The sequence below is a fragment of the Notamacropus eugenii genome, chromosome 6, assembly GCF_028372415.1.
Source record: "Notamacropus eugenii isolate mMacEug1 chromosome 6, mMacEug1.pri_v2, whole genome shotgun sequence".
In the NCBI taxonomy this organism is placed as follows: domain Eukaryota; kingdom Metazoa; phylum Chordata; class Mammalia; order Diprotodontia; family Macropodidae; genus Notamacropus; species Notamacropus eugenii.
In genome coordinates, this window is record NC_092877.1 from 7,887,387 (window position 1) to 7,902,576 (window position 15,190).

The 15,190-nt window shown below is 38.4% G+C and overlaps 1 protein-coding gene across 2 annotated transcripts in view; it reads right to left on the reverse strand.

Moving 5' to 3' along the window:
- Window positions 1-546: 546 nt before the first annotated feature.
- Window positions 547-15,190, reverse strand: part of API5 (apoptosis inhibitor 5) — a 29,961-nt gene continuing 15,317 nt past the window's right edge. Inside the window, exons 7-14 of one of the 2 annotated variants that reach the window (XM_072618445.1) lie at window positions 13,616-13,720; window positions 10,473-10,562; window positions 9,268-9,449; window positions 7,591-7,684; window positions 6,244-6,300; window positions 3,825-3,901; window positions 2,895-3,031; window positions 547-1,429 (exon numbers count right to left, since the gene is read on the reverse strand). In XM_072618445.1, coding sequence (XP_072474546.1) covers window positions 1,407-1,429; window positions 2,895-3,031; window positions 3,825-3,901; window positions 6,244-6,300; window positions 7,591-7,684; window positions 9,268-9,449; window positions 10,473-10,562; window positions 13,616-13,720 — 765 coding nt within the window. In that variant the 3' untranslated portion in view covers window positions 547-1,406. Of the gene's footprint in view, window positions 1,435-2,894; window positions 3,032-3,824; window positions 3,902-6,243; window positions 6,301-7,590; window positions 7,685-9,267; window positions 9,450-10,472; window positions 10,563-13,615; window positions 13,721-15,190 lie in introns of both variants that reach the window. The other variant, XM_072618443.1, reaches the window with a different exon arrangement.

Consider the following 15,190-nt stretch of genomic DNA (forward strand, 5'->3'; position numbering starts at 1 on the left):
GAGAATGTCATTTAGGCATTTGATTTGGGGGTGAAAACTAGGGAAGGGGAAGACTAACAGCTGAACCAAAAAATAGGAAAAAGCCTATGCTATTAAAAAATAACTGACATTTGAAAACTCCTCAAACTCACTTCTGGTGATGTCATCTAAGATTTGCTTCATTCACTGTTCTATAACTTATTCTGTATTTAATCTGAATTTTGATTAACCTGAGAAGTTAAAAATTCCAAAAGTGGCAAAGCAAAACTAAGAGAGCATCTTTTCCTTATTATCCACTCTTGAAGTAATTTTTCCAAGGAAGAATCCTAGGTTACACCACCCATGCTGTGAAGGATGCTATTCTCAAGTCAGATTTAGTATTTGGTGATATTTCCCAAAACAGCTCTCCAAAATACAGTTTGTTTTTGTGTATGTAGACTTTATGTGTTTTTATTTCTAAATAACAACAATGTTAAGTGCAAGCTGACTCACCAGCCCTCACTGCTGGAGGAAAAGGTAACCAACTTACTCTTCAAAGAGGACAATCACTGCATCACAGACTACCCATTCCTGGAGTGTTTCTACTTTTTATTGATTTGTTTGGTATAGTGAAGTTTCACAGCATATATATATATATTTATATATATGTGCACACACATATTTTTATACTGAACATTAAAACCCCATATTCCAAACAAGTTTGCATCACAACACATGGAGAAGAGTTATGTAAGCAGTATAAACGCAACTTACTTTGCCCCATTAATGCCATTCCCAGAGATTAACTAAATCAATGTCTGCCTTGAAGACAAAGCTGGTAAATATTTTCCGTTTATGAGAAAGAAATCAGTAGGGCTGCATCAGTGACGGCAGCTCAATGAAAAGAAATAAAAGTAAAAAGAATGTGAACATTGACTATTACACTCTTCTCCATATATTAGGTGGGAGGAGGATGGAGGGGAGAGGAAAACAGTAACACATCATAACTGATGTGACTCTTTCTATCAGTTATCAAAGCAGACTCTACATTCTATTATATGTTTTAGCCACAAACAGCTCTCTGGTTAATATATAAATTGTTAAGATGTCTTAAGAGAAACCACATACACTGTGGTCCTCCAAGTCTGAATAAACCCTGAAGACACTGCAAAAAATGCGAGTTTGCTGACAAAGCATCCAAAAATACAGCTGTGATTTTTCCTTGGACACATCTGTATTCCGTTAGAAAAGTAGATCAGACATACAAAGGCATAAAGAACATTGAAGTCTTTACCTGAAGGCAGCAGTCTTTAAAGGGCTATTCCCAGCAACCCAATGAGTGGGAGTTTAAGAGTGTTTTAAGCTTGTGACAGCGTTGTAGAATGTGATGTATTCAGTAGAGTCTTCCCCGACTACGACTTCCTCGTCCTCCCCAACCTCGGCCACCTCTACTTCCCCTGAAGCCCCCTCTCTGCTCTACGAAAAATCGAACAATGAGTTAGCTCTCGTTCAGGAATTTATAGTACAGCACACAGGGGAGAAACATTGGTTCTGAGTGCAGAACTGGAAGGTAGGCCCTACTATAGGAATAGTGTATTCCTTGTGTAGAATAGGTATAGCATGCACTCAGATGCAGAAGACTGATCTTATTTTTATTACTATACAATAATGAAGTTGTAATACACACCGCACTGCTTTATTTGTGCACAATTAGTTGGCCTTACATCAACAGGTAATCAGAAATTGAAACACTTTTGGTATTATAAAATTACTTCTATATTGAATGGGCATCAAAAAACCATTAGCCTTTCAAAAAAGATACAGTGGGCACATATGTAACGGTTTCATGACATCAAATTAATAATACGATTCAATATACACAAAGACCCCCAAGATAAGAGCAAGAAAAACAGGTGGCAAGAAGAAGGGTGTACTAAGATATTTATCTGTTTATATACACTTTATTAAGAACTGCTTTGAGTGGAATAAGGGAACTAAAGAAAGATATGAGGGAAATGTTCAAGCCTCAAAGAAAAACAAATCTGCAACCTGATACCACTGCACAACTCTTCGCCTCACATTTCTTGTACTGAAGAGAGGTAGTGGTGTACTGGATGACCTTTAAGTCAGAAAGAACTGAGTTCAATCTTTTCTCATACCACATCTGGTTGTGAGACCAAGGGAAAGTTATGTAAACTCCCAGTGTTCCTGGTAACTCTCAAATTACAAAGAAATACTGGTCCAGATTTATGTTGGTTAAGAATATCCACATTGTGAATTCTCTGTCCTGAAGAAATAATAATAATACTCCCTCCCCCCTCCTCTCAATCATGAAATTCAAAAGCTACAAAGGTAACCCAGAGTGAAACTAAGGTAAAGTTAGGCCAGGGAGGTAAATAAATCAAATACTTAGCCACCATTCTTCAATAAATACCTTGAAAGTAAAAATGATCTTGCTCTGGAGAAATAAGCTTTCTTTGTCTGCTACCCTATATCAAATCCGTTCATATAAATCCCACTTAAAAGCAAAAATGTTCACTCCCCAAGAATCCTAGGGAATGGGTGTTAATATCTAAACACTCCCCTCCCCAAGTGCAAAGGAATATACCACCTTGCATACTGCCAGTTTCTGCACACAGTATATTAAGGTAGATTCTCTCAGTGCCTAAATTACTCCTTGGTTTTAAAATTGGCATCTTTGGTAACTGAACTTTTATGTGGCAAGTGTTACCAAAACAGTATAATGAAGTGGTAGCTCCCTGAACTATATCTGAGCATATCCAAGACTATCCCAATGGGTGGGAAGTTGCCTGTTACAACCAGGGAGTCACTGAGGCACTGAGGGAATCTGGGTCAGGATATCTACATAGAACATTTGCTTTTAAGAGCTATGGCCTAATTCCATGTGCTGCTTGCACCCAAACGCCAACGCTCACCATAATTAAAGTTGCCCAGATTGCTGCTGTATTTTCCACTAGGAGGATTATAGATTTGTCTAGCATCCCGTTTTGGTCCTGCTGCAGCTTTTTTGGGTGGCGAACCTGATGTTGTGTCTTCATTTGTCCTTTTTTGACTAGAAGGAAAGAATTTAAAAAAAGAAAAAGAAACTTAACAAAGTTCTATATCTTTTGTCCCCTGACGTCCTGACAGCACACTTCACTGAAGCCAGCACCCCAAGGAGAGGACAGGACCCAGGGCTTACGCTGGAATCTTCCACCCAGCTTGGCTTTGTTACACACGTCACAATACAACTACTTGCCCCAGAGAGCAGCCTCATCAGCTGCCTCACAGGATATTGTTTGCTGTGCAGGAAAAATGTGATGAAATGCCTTGTGAAGGCTATAAACATAGGATATTAGTAATATTAAGGGACAGAGAAGAAATGCGAATAAGCATGTAAAGAGTTATAAATCTGATCTCATTTGATCCTCACAACAACCTTGGGAAGGGGGTCCCATTAGTATCTCCATTTTAAGATGAGGAAACTGAGGCAAACAGAGGTGAAGTGACTTGCTGAGGGCTACATGGTTAGTAAGTGTTTGGGTCTGAACTTAGGTCTTCTTGATGCTGTATGCATCATGCCACTTAGCTGCCTCTAACATTACTGTGCAATATATCTTCAAGGGCATTTACTGATCTGCAAAGTAAGTTATTTCATAATTTAAGAGACCAGTCAGGAAAATCTACTGAATGCCAAAGAAATATAATTCTGAATACTAAATATTAGGAATTTACTATAGAAATTTACATTAGGAATATTAGAATTTAACTGGCTATTTTAGATTCACTTCTAAGAATACTGAAGCATCCAATTTTGACAGGTTCAGAAAGAGAACAGCTTAACCCCAAAGACTTTCTTCCCTTACCCCATCTCAGCCTTCTGTACAGGTTTCCAAGATAATGTCACTGTGCTCTTGTAAGAAGGAGGAATGTGAAACAGATCCTGAAAAGATAAGATGGATGGACAATTCTTTAGTAGAAGTCAATTTCCAAAAGTTAAAACAAACCTTCCAAGGAATGCAGAGAAAGCAGAAACCAGAACTTCCCCATGTTTCTTCAATGGCAACAACAGCACTAGTTCACAATTAGGCAGAATTCATGTTTTCAAAGCTTTTTCCTAACAAAAAGAGCCCTGTGAGAGTTGAGAAGAATCACACCGACACAATATGGCTTTACAAAAGAACAAAGCAAGGTGGCCCAGAGAGAGGCCATAAAGCCAAGTTAAAACACACATCTTGCTCTTTCAACTATTCATTGTCTCTTTAAAAAGGAGAATTCTAGACAAGGTTGCTAAACCCTGAAAATTGTTAACAAATGACTGAAATATGGCCTCAAAGTGAATGTGTTCAAGAGAAGTCATGTGGACAGACCTTAGAAGGGTCCTTAAAAGCCATCTGGTCCAAATCCCCTCATTTCACAGAGAAGGAAACAGGATCAGAGGGTGACTTTCCCATGGTCAGAGGAAGGAAATGTCCCAGGCAGGATTTGAACCTAAGCATTCCTGCCTCCAAGCCCAAAATTTTAAACACCAAACCACATTACCTTTCAGTTAACTCAGATGCTGGAGGGTTTTCTTTACAAATAATGCCTAACAAGTGCAAGGAGCTCATGGTTAAAGCCGTAAGCAATGGTTTCTAGCCCATCACTTCAGCCTAGACCTTCCCATAAAAGCCTATGATTATACACTTCTCTATGAAACACGACCATCACTGAGGGGCTTTAAGTGGGAGCAAGACCAATGAAAACACGCTGGGGAACAAAGAGAATCCTGCTGGAGCCTTAAGAGCATGATACTTTGAGGCACTGAAGTTAATTATTTAAAGTTTTACTAAAGCTTTTTTCCCTTTCTGAATATACCCCTCCTCCATTAGATTGTGAGCCCCCAGGGCAGAGACTGTCTTCTGTCCCCTTTACCTCCTTAGCACTTAACTGAGTGCCAGACACAAAACAGGCACTGAATAAATGTTTACTAATTGATATTCTCCCTCATTCAGGGGTCTTCACTGTAACAAAGGTTTAAAAAAACGTACCAAAACAGGGAAGCAGAAAAATCTACCAACACACTCACTATGGCTTACAATGGTATCTCATGATCTCTCCAGGAAGCAACTGTCTTGTGGTACCAAGGGGTTCCTATGTGCCACAGATAGGGACTAGGTCTAATAATTCCAGGTATGGTACACTATGTCAAACTGCCTCTGACTGCACAATACTGTTTATGGTAAAGCATTTAATAAAATAAATTATTAAAAGATATAAGGTCCCCATATCTGCCCCAATTTTACACCATAACTTTTGCTGACAAAATGAACAACTAGATGCTAAAGCTTTTCCTTTAGGTGTACATCTAAAAACAATGGCTTATTTGGGTTAACTCTGGAAGCATGCTGAATGCTAACATGAAGAAAAAAGCTCAAGATTTAACATATTAAGTGTAAAAAATGGCTATTACTTACATCAGTCATGTAATATAGTAAACTACAACTGACAAAAAACCTTTCTTTCAACTACTAACTTAAAAAGATGCACTTTGTAATTCCCTTGTAAATAAATTAGTAGCTCTTTCCTCATTTTCTTATATTGTGGGATGCAATCATATGGGGTTCCAGAAATGTGAATGTTGAAGGAGAAGAGGGAGAAAGGAGCGCTGCCTAGACAGGAGAGCTGTTCCCTGTAAAAGACAAAGCCAGGGCTCAGTGGATAATTAGAGTCTTTAACCCATTCTGAAGAACTAATTAGGAAAGACAAGTCCATTGTGGTTCAGAGAAACAAAGCCAGTCAACAGATGAGAACCAAGGCCTACTCCATAGAAGGGTGTGAGGGAAAGGCTGACTGGGTGAGTGCAGGATACCTTGATCTCTCTGATTAGCAAAACTGGTGGGCAAATATGGGGACAGAGTTCAGACACAGAAAACTCAGGTGTAAGGCCTTCCGCTGCCACTTACTACTTAGACCAAGGTTAAGCCTGTGAACCCGCACTGAGATTCCATATTCTTATCTGTAAAATGGGAATAATAATACCCATATTGAGTAACTGATTTAAATAATTTCATTACTGTGACTTTTTGTAAATGACATGGGTCTGTGGTTTCACATAAAATGAGGACGTTATTTTTACATCACTTAGGTACATAGTATCTGTGAAGTAAGTGATTTGTACACTGTAGACAACATATACATGTTTTTAGGCACCTGGGTTTTTTTTCCATTATTCAAAATGACCAAATCTAACATTGGTAGGTATCAATAAAAATCAGCAGGGAGAAAGGATGGAGAAAAAATTACCTTGATTAACACATTGATGTTGTTTGTTATTTTCAAAGCAACAACTTTAATTTTGTTCTGTAAAAGGAAAACAATGTCAGTAACAATTCTAACAGATGCCTTTACGTATTTTTAGTTCAGAAACAAAATGTTAATAATGACATCCATCTTTCAGAACTGTTACAATGAGGCATTTCCCTAGTTTAAATCTATAGAGGTTTCCTTCTATTCCTTGGTGATCACTTCTGCCTTACTGAACTTTCATGGGTGGATCAGAGGTTGAGATCCTTCTTGTTACCCTGGCTGACTCGATCAACAAAACCTGATTTACAATTCAGCTCTAAAGTGAAACAAGGCTCTTAAGAATTGGCAAAAATCAATGTATGATTTCACTGAACAAAAAAACCAAAACATAAACCACCACCCCCCCCCCCCAACCTTTTGTCCTACTTCTGTGGCAATGAGGTAGAACTGTGGCACAAGTGTAGAACACAAGTGGCCATGACTACAATGTAACTGGAGAGTCTGGCTGAACAGACTTATCTGGTGTAGATTAACAGTCTAATCTCTTCCTCACAAAATTCAAACTTTAAGTATCTACTGTGTGCATGGCAAACAAAACCAACAACAAAGAGTCTCTGTTGTCAAAGGCTTCAGTGAAGGGAGAGCATGAATGGCTCTTGATGGAGATAGGTCCTGGGGCAAGCAACAGCACAGGGACTGTTCTTGGTAGGCTCATTTTTAATAACACTTACTCAGTCTATGTGAAATTCCCCCTCTTCTACTGAAAAAGGACTATGAAAGAGAATCTATATGATTTTACATAAGCAGCTTTACATAGGATTATCAACTTTAAGGAAGAAACTTAAATGTGCAATGTGAAAGTTTCAAAACAATCATAAAAACTACACTTATCACACGGCATTTATACACTTGCAATCCTTCTTCCAAACTAACATTCAGGCTGAACAAGATCAGAACAATAATGTAATTAGTATCAGTATTAATAGTTAAACAACATATCAACCAACCTAGTGTTTCAACAAAATATCCTGCTCATGAAAAATATCAAAGAGAATATCTGGCAGGAACGACATGAATAATTACTACGTAACCTTCTACTATACCATTTGGAAAATAAGAAACTCATTCTGAATTCTTCCAGCACCATTTCTTGGACTGAGGCAAAATGATGGTGGGATTTACTGGGCTCTTTCTTATCGGCCCAAATAAAGTCTATGTGAAAAAAATGTCAATAAGGAATGAGCTATCCACACACAACCAGCTACTGATTGGAGCTGTGGTTTCAAACAGGGCTGTGCTGTTAGAAGAGCAGCTCCCCGCACAGGAAGGTGCTGCCATTCTTACCTCTTCTGTTTTTAAGGCTTCACCTGTTTTCCCTTGAAGAGCCAAACGAAGTTGTCTGATGTAAACCTGTAAACCTCGGGCAAAGTACTGCAACCTGATACAAAGAGGTGTTTGTTAATTCCAGAACTTTCTTGGCACCTGAGAACATTTACAAAAAAACTTATAAATTAACTACCAAACAAAGAAAGACTGTACATTATTTAAAACCAAAGAAACCAGAACAGATAATTTCTACGCATCTGAGTAGTGTGACTGATACCCAATCAAAACTTAGTTCAGTGCTGGATCCTAAAAAATAAGTTTCCTTCCTTTGTTACACAGGGATAAGTAGGCCAGCGCATGAGAGATGTCAAACTTGAAGGCCCGAAGCCTGAAATGGGACCCAAACCAGATTAAAATGTAAATGGAAAATAATTAACAAAATAAAATTTTAAAATCCAGTACTACATAGGAAGTGTTAACTTGTAGTTTTCTAAGCCAGTATGTGCTTGCAAGGATCCTTTCTATTTGAATGTGACACCCCTGCAACAGATGAAGCAGAATTCAGAAAAAGCTTTGTGAAGTGGTGATTTGATTTCAACTGATTTAAGATGCCTTGATGAAACCCTTTTGTGTACAATTCCCAAATGCTGCCTGTTAAAAAGGATTCAACTGTAGCGTGGAGGCCATACTGCTGTGAAGCAATGAAAGGAATTCACTCAGCTAACCCTGGCTTTTAGCAACAAATATTAAGTATCTTTAGAAAGAAATTTCAATGAAGTCTGCTGAAGTAGAAATGCTAAGTCAACGGATCCTAGACTCTCAAAAGTCAGAAGGAACCCCAGACAACAGGTCAATTAGGGACAGGGAGCAGACTTGTAATCTCACTGGAACAAGGAGCTCCCCTTCTACCAATGCAGGTCAGCACCTCTTCGGCAACTCTTAGGCTTAAGGAGTTATTTGGGGCCTTGAGAGGCTCAGTGACTTGCCCAGTTACACAGCCAATGTGTCAAAGGCAGTACTTGAACTCAGAGCCTTGCAGGGTTTCAGAGAGCATTATCTGACAAACTCCCACAACTCTCAATGCCCTTAATACATGGCACCCAGAAATAAAAATATCCCAGATGTCACCAGACTAGGCAGGGCAGAGGCAGCAGAGATGTTATTCTCCTAGTTCCTGGCCCTGAGACTTCCTTTAATGCAAAGTCCAACTGCATTTTATTTCTGGCCTGCCTTATCCCTGCCCCTAATGTTGTGTAACCTGCAGTCCATCAAAACCTCCCTGTCTTTCCCGGTTGCCCTGTTGACCTCTGATCTAAATGTACTACTGCCTTGGGTCCATCACCCATCTTGTCTCTGAGAGTTATAAGTGAGTTCCTGATATCTAGATAAGCCAGCCTGACCACATTCCCCATTCACACATCCATCTGATGGCCCTCTTGGTCCTAACCTGCTCCGGGAAGACCTGTTGGTTGTCAGAGGTCTGTCCAGCCTCTTTTAGTGTTCAGTATCCCTAGCATAGGCTGTCATGCTCACTGGGCTACACTGGGTAACTCCATTCACTTTTTTCCTATCTGAAAACCAGAAGAGCAATTACCTAGCCTTGGCATGAAAAACTTCTGCTATTCTCAGAGATTAAGTAAAGGGGAATTCCTCTGCTGCCCAATGGTTGGATCCCTTTGGTCAGTCATACATCACCTGATTTTGAAGTCTTTCAGTTTTTCTGCATTCAGCTTAGCTGTCAAGAAATCTGGAAGCTTTCGGCCCAGCTGGTGAAAACTGTACAGCAAACACTCTACATAGCTGAACTGCAGCTTGGGCTCTTCATTGCCAGCATTCTCCCCATTTTCTGCTTCTTCTGGAGGGAGTGGCATGTATTCCTGATGGACAAAAGTGAGGAAAGGGGACATTTTCACATGAGACTGTCTGCTCTTTTTATATCTTTAATAGGAAATACATGAATGAGAAACTGGGAAGCACTGTTGGTGAAAAACTGAACAGAATCCAGAACCCTACATGATGAGATTCTTCTAATACACAGATCAGCAGCCGACCTCTTGCAGACTGACAAGTGAGCACCAAAGCTTCAGGTATTTTATTTTAAAAAATAAGTCCTTACTTTTCAAGTCTGACTATTCACAGTATAAAACTTCTTACTTGATAACTCTGGTGTCTACTCAATTATGTGACTCTCAGACCAAGTCTGCAACTATCATTAAATAAAGGTATCATGTGATTCACCTTTGAAAAGATGAAGACTCCAAGGAATGTCTTTCATGAAAAAGGGATAGATCTGTTATAGGAGATTTATGGGAAGACTCAAATAAGAAGTATCCCTGGCTGAGAAAAGACTGAGGAGGTACCATCCACACCAGTGGAGGAAGATCCTCCATGATTAAGGTTACTATTCTATTGAGGTATTAAAGCAGAAGGGCTGAATGTCAATCCAGATTTTCTTTTCTGGTTGCTAAGTGGTAGTGTAATGCCACTGAGACCCAGTAAGCCAAGAAGCCCTGTGGGCTCATCTAACATTTCCAGAAGGACTTGAACTGCTTCTTGAAGCCAAACAACAGATATCATGATACTACTTTTGAGAAAGAATAAGGATAAGGATGGGATGCCACTCTCGTATGCCAGTTATAGAAAGAATGACAATAGCTAAGACTTTTTAAAAATCACCCATAAAATTTTTTTAACCCATTTTATCATGCTACAAGCAAAGTAAAACTGATTTTAAAAATGCTGCTACTGAAAATTGCAGTTCAGGAACAAAAGATTAACAACTAAGAAATCCTTTGGTTAAACTGCATTCTGGTAGCTGAGAAATATTCAGTTTGAAAACTGATACTAAAATATCAATTTTAGTTGTGTATTAGCAAGGGAAAAAAAGAGTTCTTTCTTACCAACAATTTATCAAATAGTTTCTTTAAATTTGTTTCTAATTTTTCCATGTCACCACAATATGAACTCATCTCTGCAAGTAGTTTCAAAACCTAAAACAAACAATTCATTGTTAGATAAGAATACAAATACTTGATTATAATGCATATTCACGAACTGTTCAAATAATATTACAAGCAATATTAATTATCAACAAGACTAGTTAAGCTTGTTTTGCAACTCTGAGTTAAAAAAAAGGAAGGCACAAATGTCTTAATTTTTCGGTTAGTTCTTCTAAGAATTCAGCAGGAAATGGTTTACTTTTTCTCTTATATGGTGAATCTTTTAACGTGAATTTTCTGTTTCTTTTGCTTTACACTATTTCATAAATGTCTTTCTAGCTTAGTGTATATCTCATACCTACTGACCTTAATTACACTATATTTATATGCTATAATATATGCTATAACAACTCTCTATTGTTAAGACATTTGGTAGCTTGAAACTGCTTGACAATTACAAATAATGTTTCTGTTAAAAACTGTTCAATGAAATAGCTCTCTTTGGGTTTGATTAGGTTCTAAGGGTATAATCTGAAACCTCTTTGAACCTATTGCAGAGGGGTTCTTAACCTGGGGTCCATGACATTGTTTTTTTAAAAACACTTTGGTTTTTATATTTTTATATTCAAATACAGTTGTATTTGAATATAATCAATCTTTTTGGGAATCCTATATGTTTTACCCTATGCATTTAAAAATATTATTCAGAGAAGGGGTCCAAGACACAAAAAACTTAAGAATTCCTGCATAAGAAAAAATAAACCAAACAACCCAAAACCTGGAAATGAGTCAAAGAGTATGCTAATTGTATAACTTCTATAGTGCCTAGTCAGACTGCTTTATAAAAAGACTACTAGGATGTGCAATTCTACCTGCAATGAAAGGGATAATCTGTTTCTCCAAAAACAGTGAATTTTCTTTGTTTTTGACAGTTTGAAGGGGTCTGAGTTGATGTGTTCACATGTTCTGCTGAACTCCTTTGTCTCTCAGTTTCCCCCTTCTTTTTTAAGTCTTTGTTGCAAAGAGCTCTCTGGGGAAGCGAAGGATATATTCAAAAAGGGTGAGATAAATCAAGATGGAGATTGGACTTGTGATTTAATTGGTAGAGGAAAGTCCCAGATGAGACAACTCCCCTGAATGATCACTGCTCTGCAATATGCTTTAAAGTCAGAGGGTATAAGACCACATTGCCCATATTTTCTTTTAAATTTCATTATAATTTCATTTATTTTTTAAAAAGTCATCATGTTTGGAATGGTATTGTATTAAATATGTAAACCCATTTTGAAACATTTTGCCTGGAACACAGTAAGCAGTAAATGCTTGCTGACTGAGAGTACTACCATTTATAGTATGATAACCTGACTGATTCATGATTATTTAATCTTCTTGCAATTCTTTAGATGTCTTTTTATTTCTGTCTTTATAGCTTCATTGTTGTCCTTAGACTGCTCATGAACATTTCTAGATAGGTTGATGTTCTGTCATTCTAAAATCTGTTGATGCTGGACCCAATTTAAGAAAAGTCTACTCACTGTCACTTGTTCATGTAAAGGGAAACGAAAAGGAAAGGGATATAAGCAGCACAACAGCCAGATGATGGTAGGTTTCTTTACCTCCATTAAGAAAAATAAAATTTTTGGTGATAAAGGATTGCTTTCTAGGAGGGAGGAAGAGGACTAAAGGGGTAATCAATCAAAACCATTTTTAAAAGGTAGCAAGAAAAAAATTAGGCACATAAGTTCATAAGTTTAAGTGAATGTCTTTGCAATTACATGTAAATGAGAGAATTTACAGAAGTATCTAACTGCATAAATGTTTGTTACTATTATTATCATCAATATAATTTTATTTCTTTAAACTTGACTCCAGTGACTGTTGTCAGGGTTTTGTGCATGCTTTCTCTACACCCATTCATTAGACCAGTATGCTTGGGGCACACTGTAGCAAAACTGTGCATGTAAAAAGTAAGAGATGCTAGTTTTAAAACCCTGAAGAACCGTGCACCAGTTTTGGTAATGAATACTTTCAATGCTGGAAAAGTTTTCGTCAGTAGGAGCACCTCACTTTCCCTAATATCTTAGTAGGAGGCTTCACAAGTTGCAGTTGCCACCAAACGCATCAGCTAGTGGCTAACTTCTTGGTCCCTGATTCATAAATGCCTGTTGCCTGATGAGTTGGTTGGTGAAAAGGCTGTTTGGACTTTGCTGTTCTGGCTGGCGGCCTTCAGAAGATATCAGCTTTTCCAGCTGCCTTGGGGAGGCTCCTGTGGTACAAACTTAGAGAACTCTGGGTCACTTCCACAACACAAGTCACCAGAGGACTTTATTGAAACACTACTTATAGTACTATCATGACAACACAATATCACTTGTAATTGAAAAGTTACCTGCAACAAATTCCTAAGAGAAAACTTTTTTTCTGTCTTGTAGCTAAGATAGAATAACACATGAGTTATGAACACAAATCGTGTTCTCTACTATTAAATATCTAATAAAAACATTGAAAAATGAATTAACAAATTTTAAGTCTAAAACCCCAAGATATTAACTGGACCCGAGGTTTAACTGGTATAGCAATTCCCAGGAAGACAAATGCAAGTACGTACCTTAGTAAGCGTACATCTTAGACGGCTGCTTACAACACTGAGAGGATAAGAATCGTGCCCATGTCACAGAGCCAGTATGTGTCAAAGACTAAGAACCTAGGTGTTTCTGGCTCAGAGGTCAGCTTTCTAACCATTGCATTATGCTACCTCCTTAATCCATGATGGTGAATTATTTGTTATTGTGGTTACTTTAACAAAACCTGGAGTGATGTACTATGCATTGTATGTTATTAACAGAATTACCTGAAACATAGACAGTGGTTTTCCACCATTAGATGCTAATTGCCTGATAACATTGTGTGAAGGTTCTCTTTGTACTAAATTATGGCACTTTATGCCTAGGAAAACTTCTGATTAACCAAGATGTTTAAATCATTCTGGTAAATATTGAGTACTATGTTCTTATATAAATGTAATTATAAATGATAATTTAAAATTTAAAGCCACTAATAAAATCAGAATATATTTCATTAGTAAGGAGAGAAATTTAATTTACCTCTAGCTGTATATCAAGACCTTCCACTGGAGTAGTCAAGGAGCTGAGGTTTGGCAGAACATGTTCACAGAAATAAGTCACGAACCTTGTGGAATGAACGTTTTTCTGTAAAAAATGAAAGATAATTTTAGTCATTCAGAACCAGCACAACTGACTCAAACCATAGTCAAATTCACCAGAAAAGCAGAAATATAACAGAATGTATACTTGTTTGATAATAACACTAATTACAATAAGTAGAAACATTTATATAGTGCCTACCTACTATATGCCAGGCATGGTGCTAAGAGCTTTACAAATATTTCATCTCACCCTCACAACAACGCTGGAATGCAGAGCAAACTCAAGTAAACAGAGATCAAGTGACTTGTCTAACCAAGATCATGAGGCAAGAAATTTCTGAGGCTGAATCTGAACTCAGGTGCTTGACTCCAAGCCCAGAACTCTAGCTCAGACTGTGCCACCGAGCGGCCTCAAGCCCTCATTCATGTTTTCCAATTCCACCAACACTTCCTGTCCTAGAACGTCCCCTATATGCATATGGAGCCATATAGGAAGAACAGGGAGAAGGACAAGCTTAGACATGATACAGTTCCCATTCTCATTCAGGTGAGCTGGGAGATAGAATACCAAAATCACCAACAGTTGGAGGAGGTACATGATCTGAGAGGAGGAGATGGTCTGAGCCAAACTGAGGGAGCAATCCAACATCTTCAGGTACATCCTGTATGTGTCAAGCCTTAAGTTCAAGTGCTACCTGTTACATCAACAGGAAGCCCTCGTGACATGGGGCATTTTCAAGGCTGACTCTTGGGAATGGCCTTCTCAATAGCCTCTGACTGACTATCTTCTCTACCAAGGCCATTTATTTTCTTCAGTTTCTGGAAGCTTCACTTTGAGCAGAGCTGTGCTTTTGCTCAGCTGAGCTTGATCTGCCCAGACTTTTTGATACTCCAAGGGAGTTCACCTTCTGCTGCATTTTGCTTTCAAACAGAGGCTTGAAAGTTAAATATTTCCTGTGTCTTGTAGCTCCAGGAAAACAGTCATCATATAAAAAGCAGAGGCAAAAGGGAGACTTTTGAGGTTAGCCCTTTAAGTCTAAGAGGGAAAGTTCAACGTAATTCATGCTCACTATGGTTTGTACTCCATAACAGGATGTAGGGCAAAAGCCAGAGGATCAGATTCTAAACTGGAAAGACTAAGTCATTTAAGGAGTGGCTCCCTCTCGTTTTACAGAAGAGCAATCAATTCCAGAAAGGGTGATGCACAGCAAGAAGGCAGAGGGCTCAAAAAGAGATCACAATGTCACAGAACCTCAGACATGGAAAGGACAGCAGAGATCATCTAGATTTCAGTCTAATCTACAGCTGAATAAAGAACCTCCTAACATGGAGTCTCTCGGCTTTGATCGCCAAAGAGAGTCCGTTACTGGCCAAGGCAGTCCATTCCACTTTTGGATGGCCTCAATTGTAACAAGTTTTCTTGGCATAAAATCAAGTCTAAAGTGGCCTCTTCCCAACTTTTTACCTGCTGTTCTCCCTTCTGTCCTCTGGTGCCAAGAAGGACAAGCCTAGT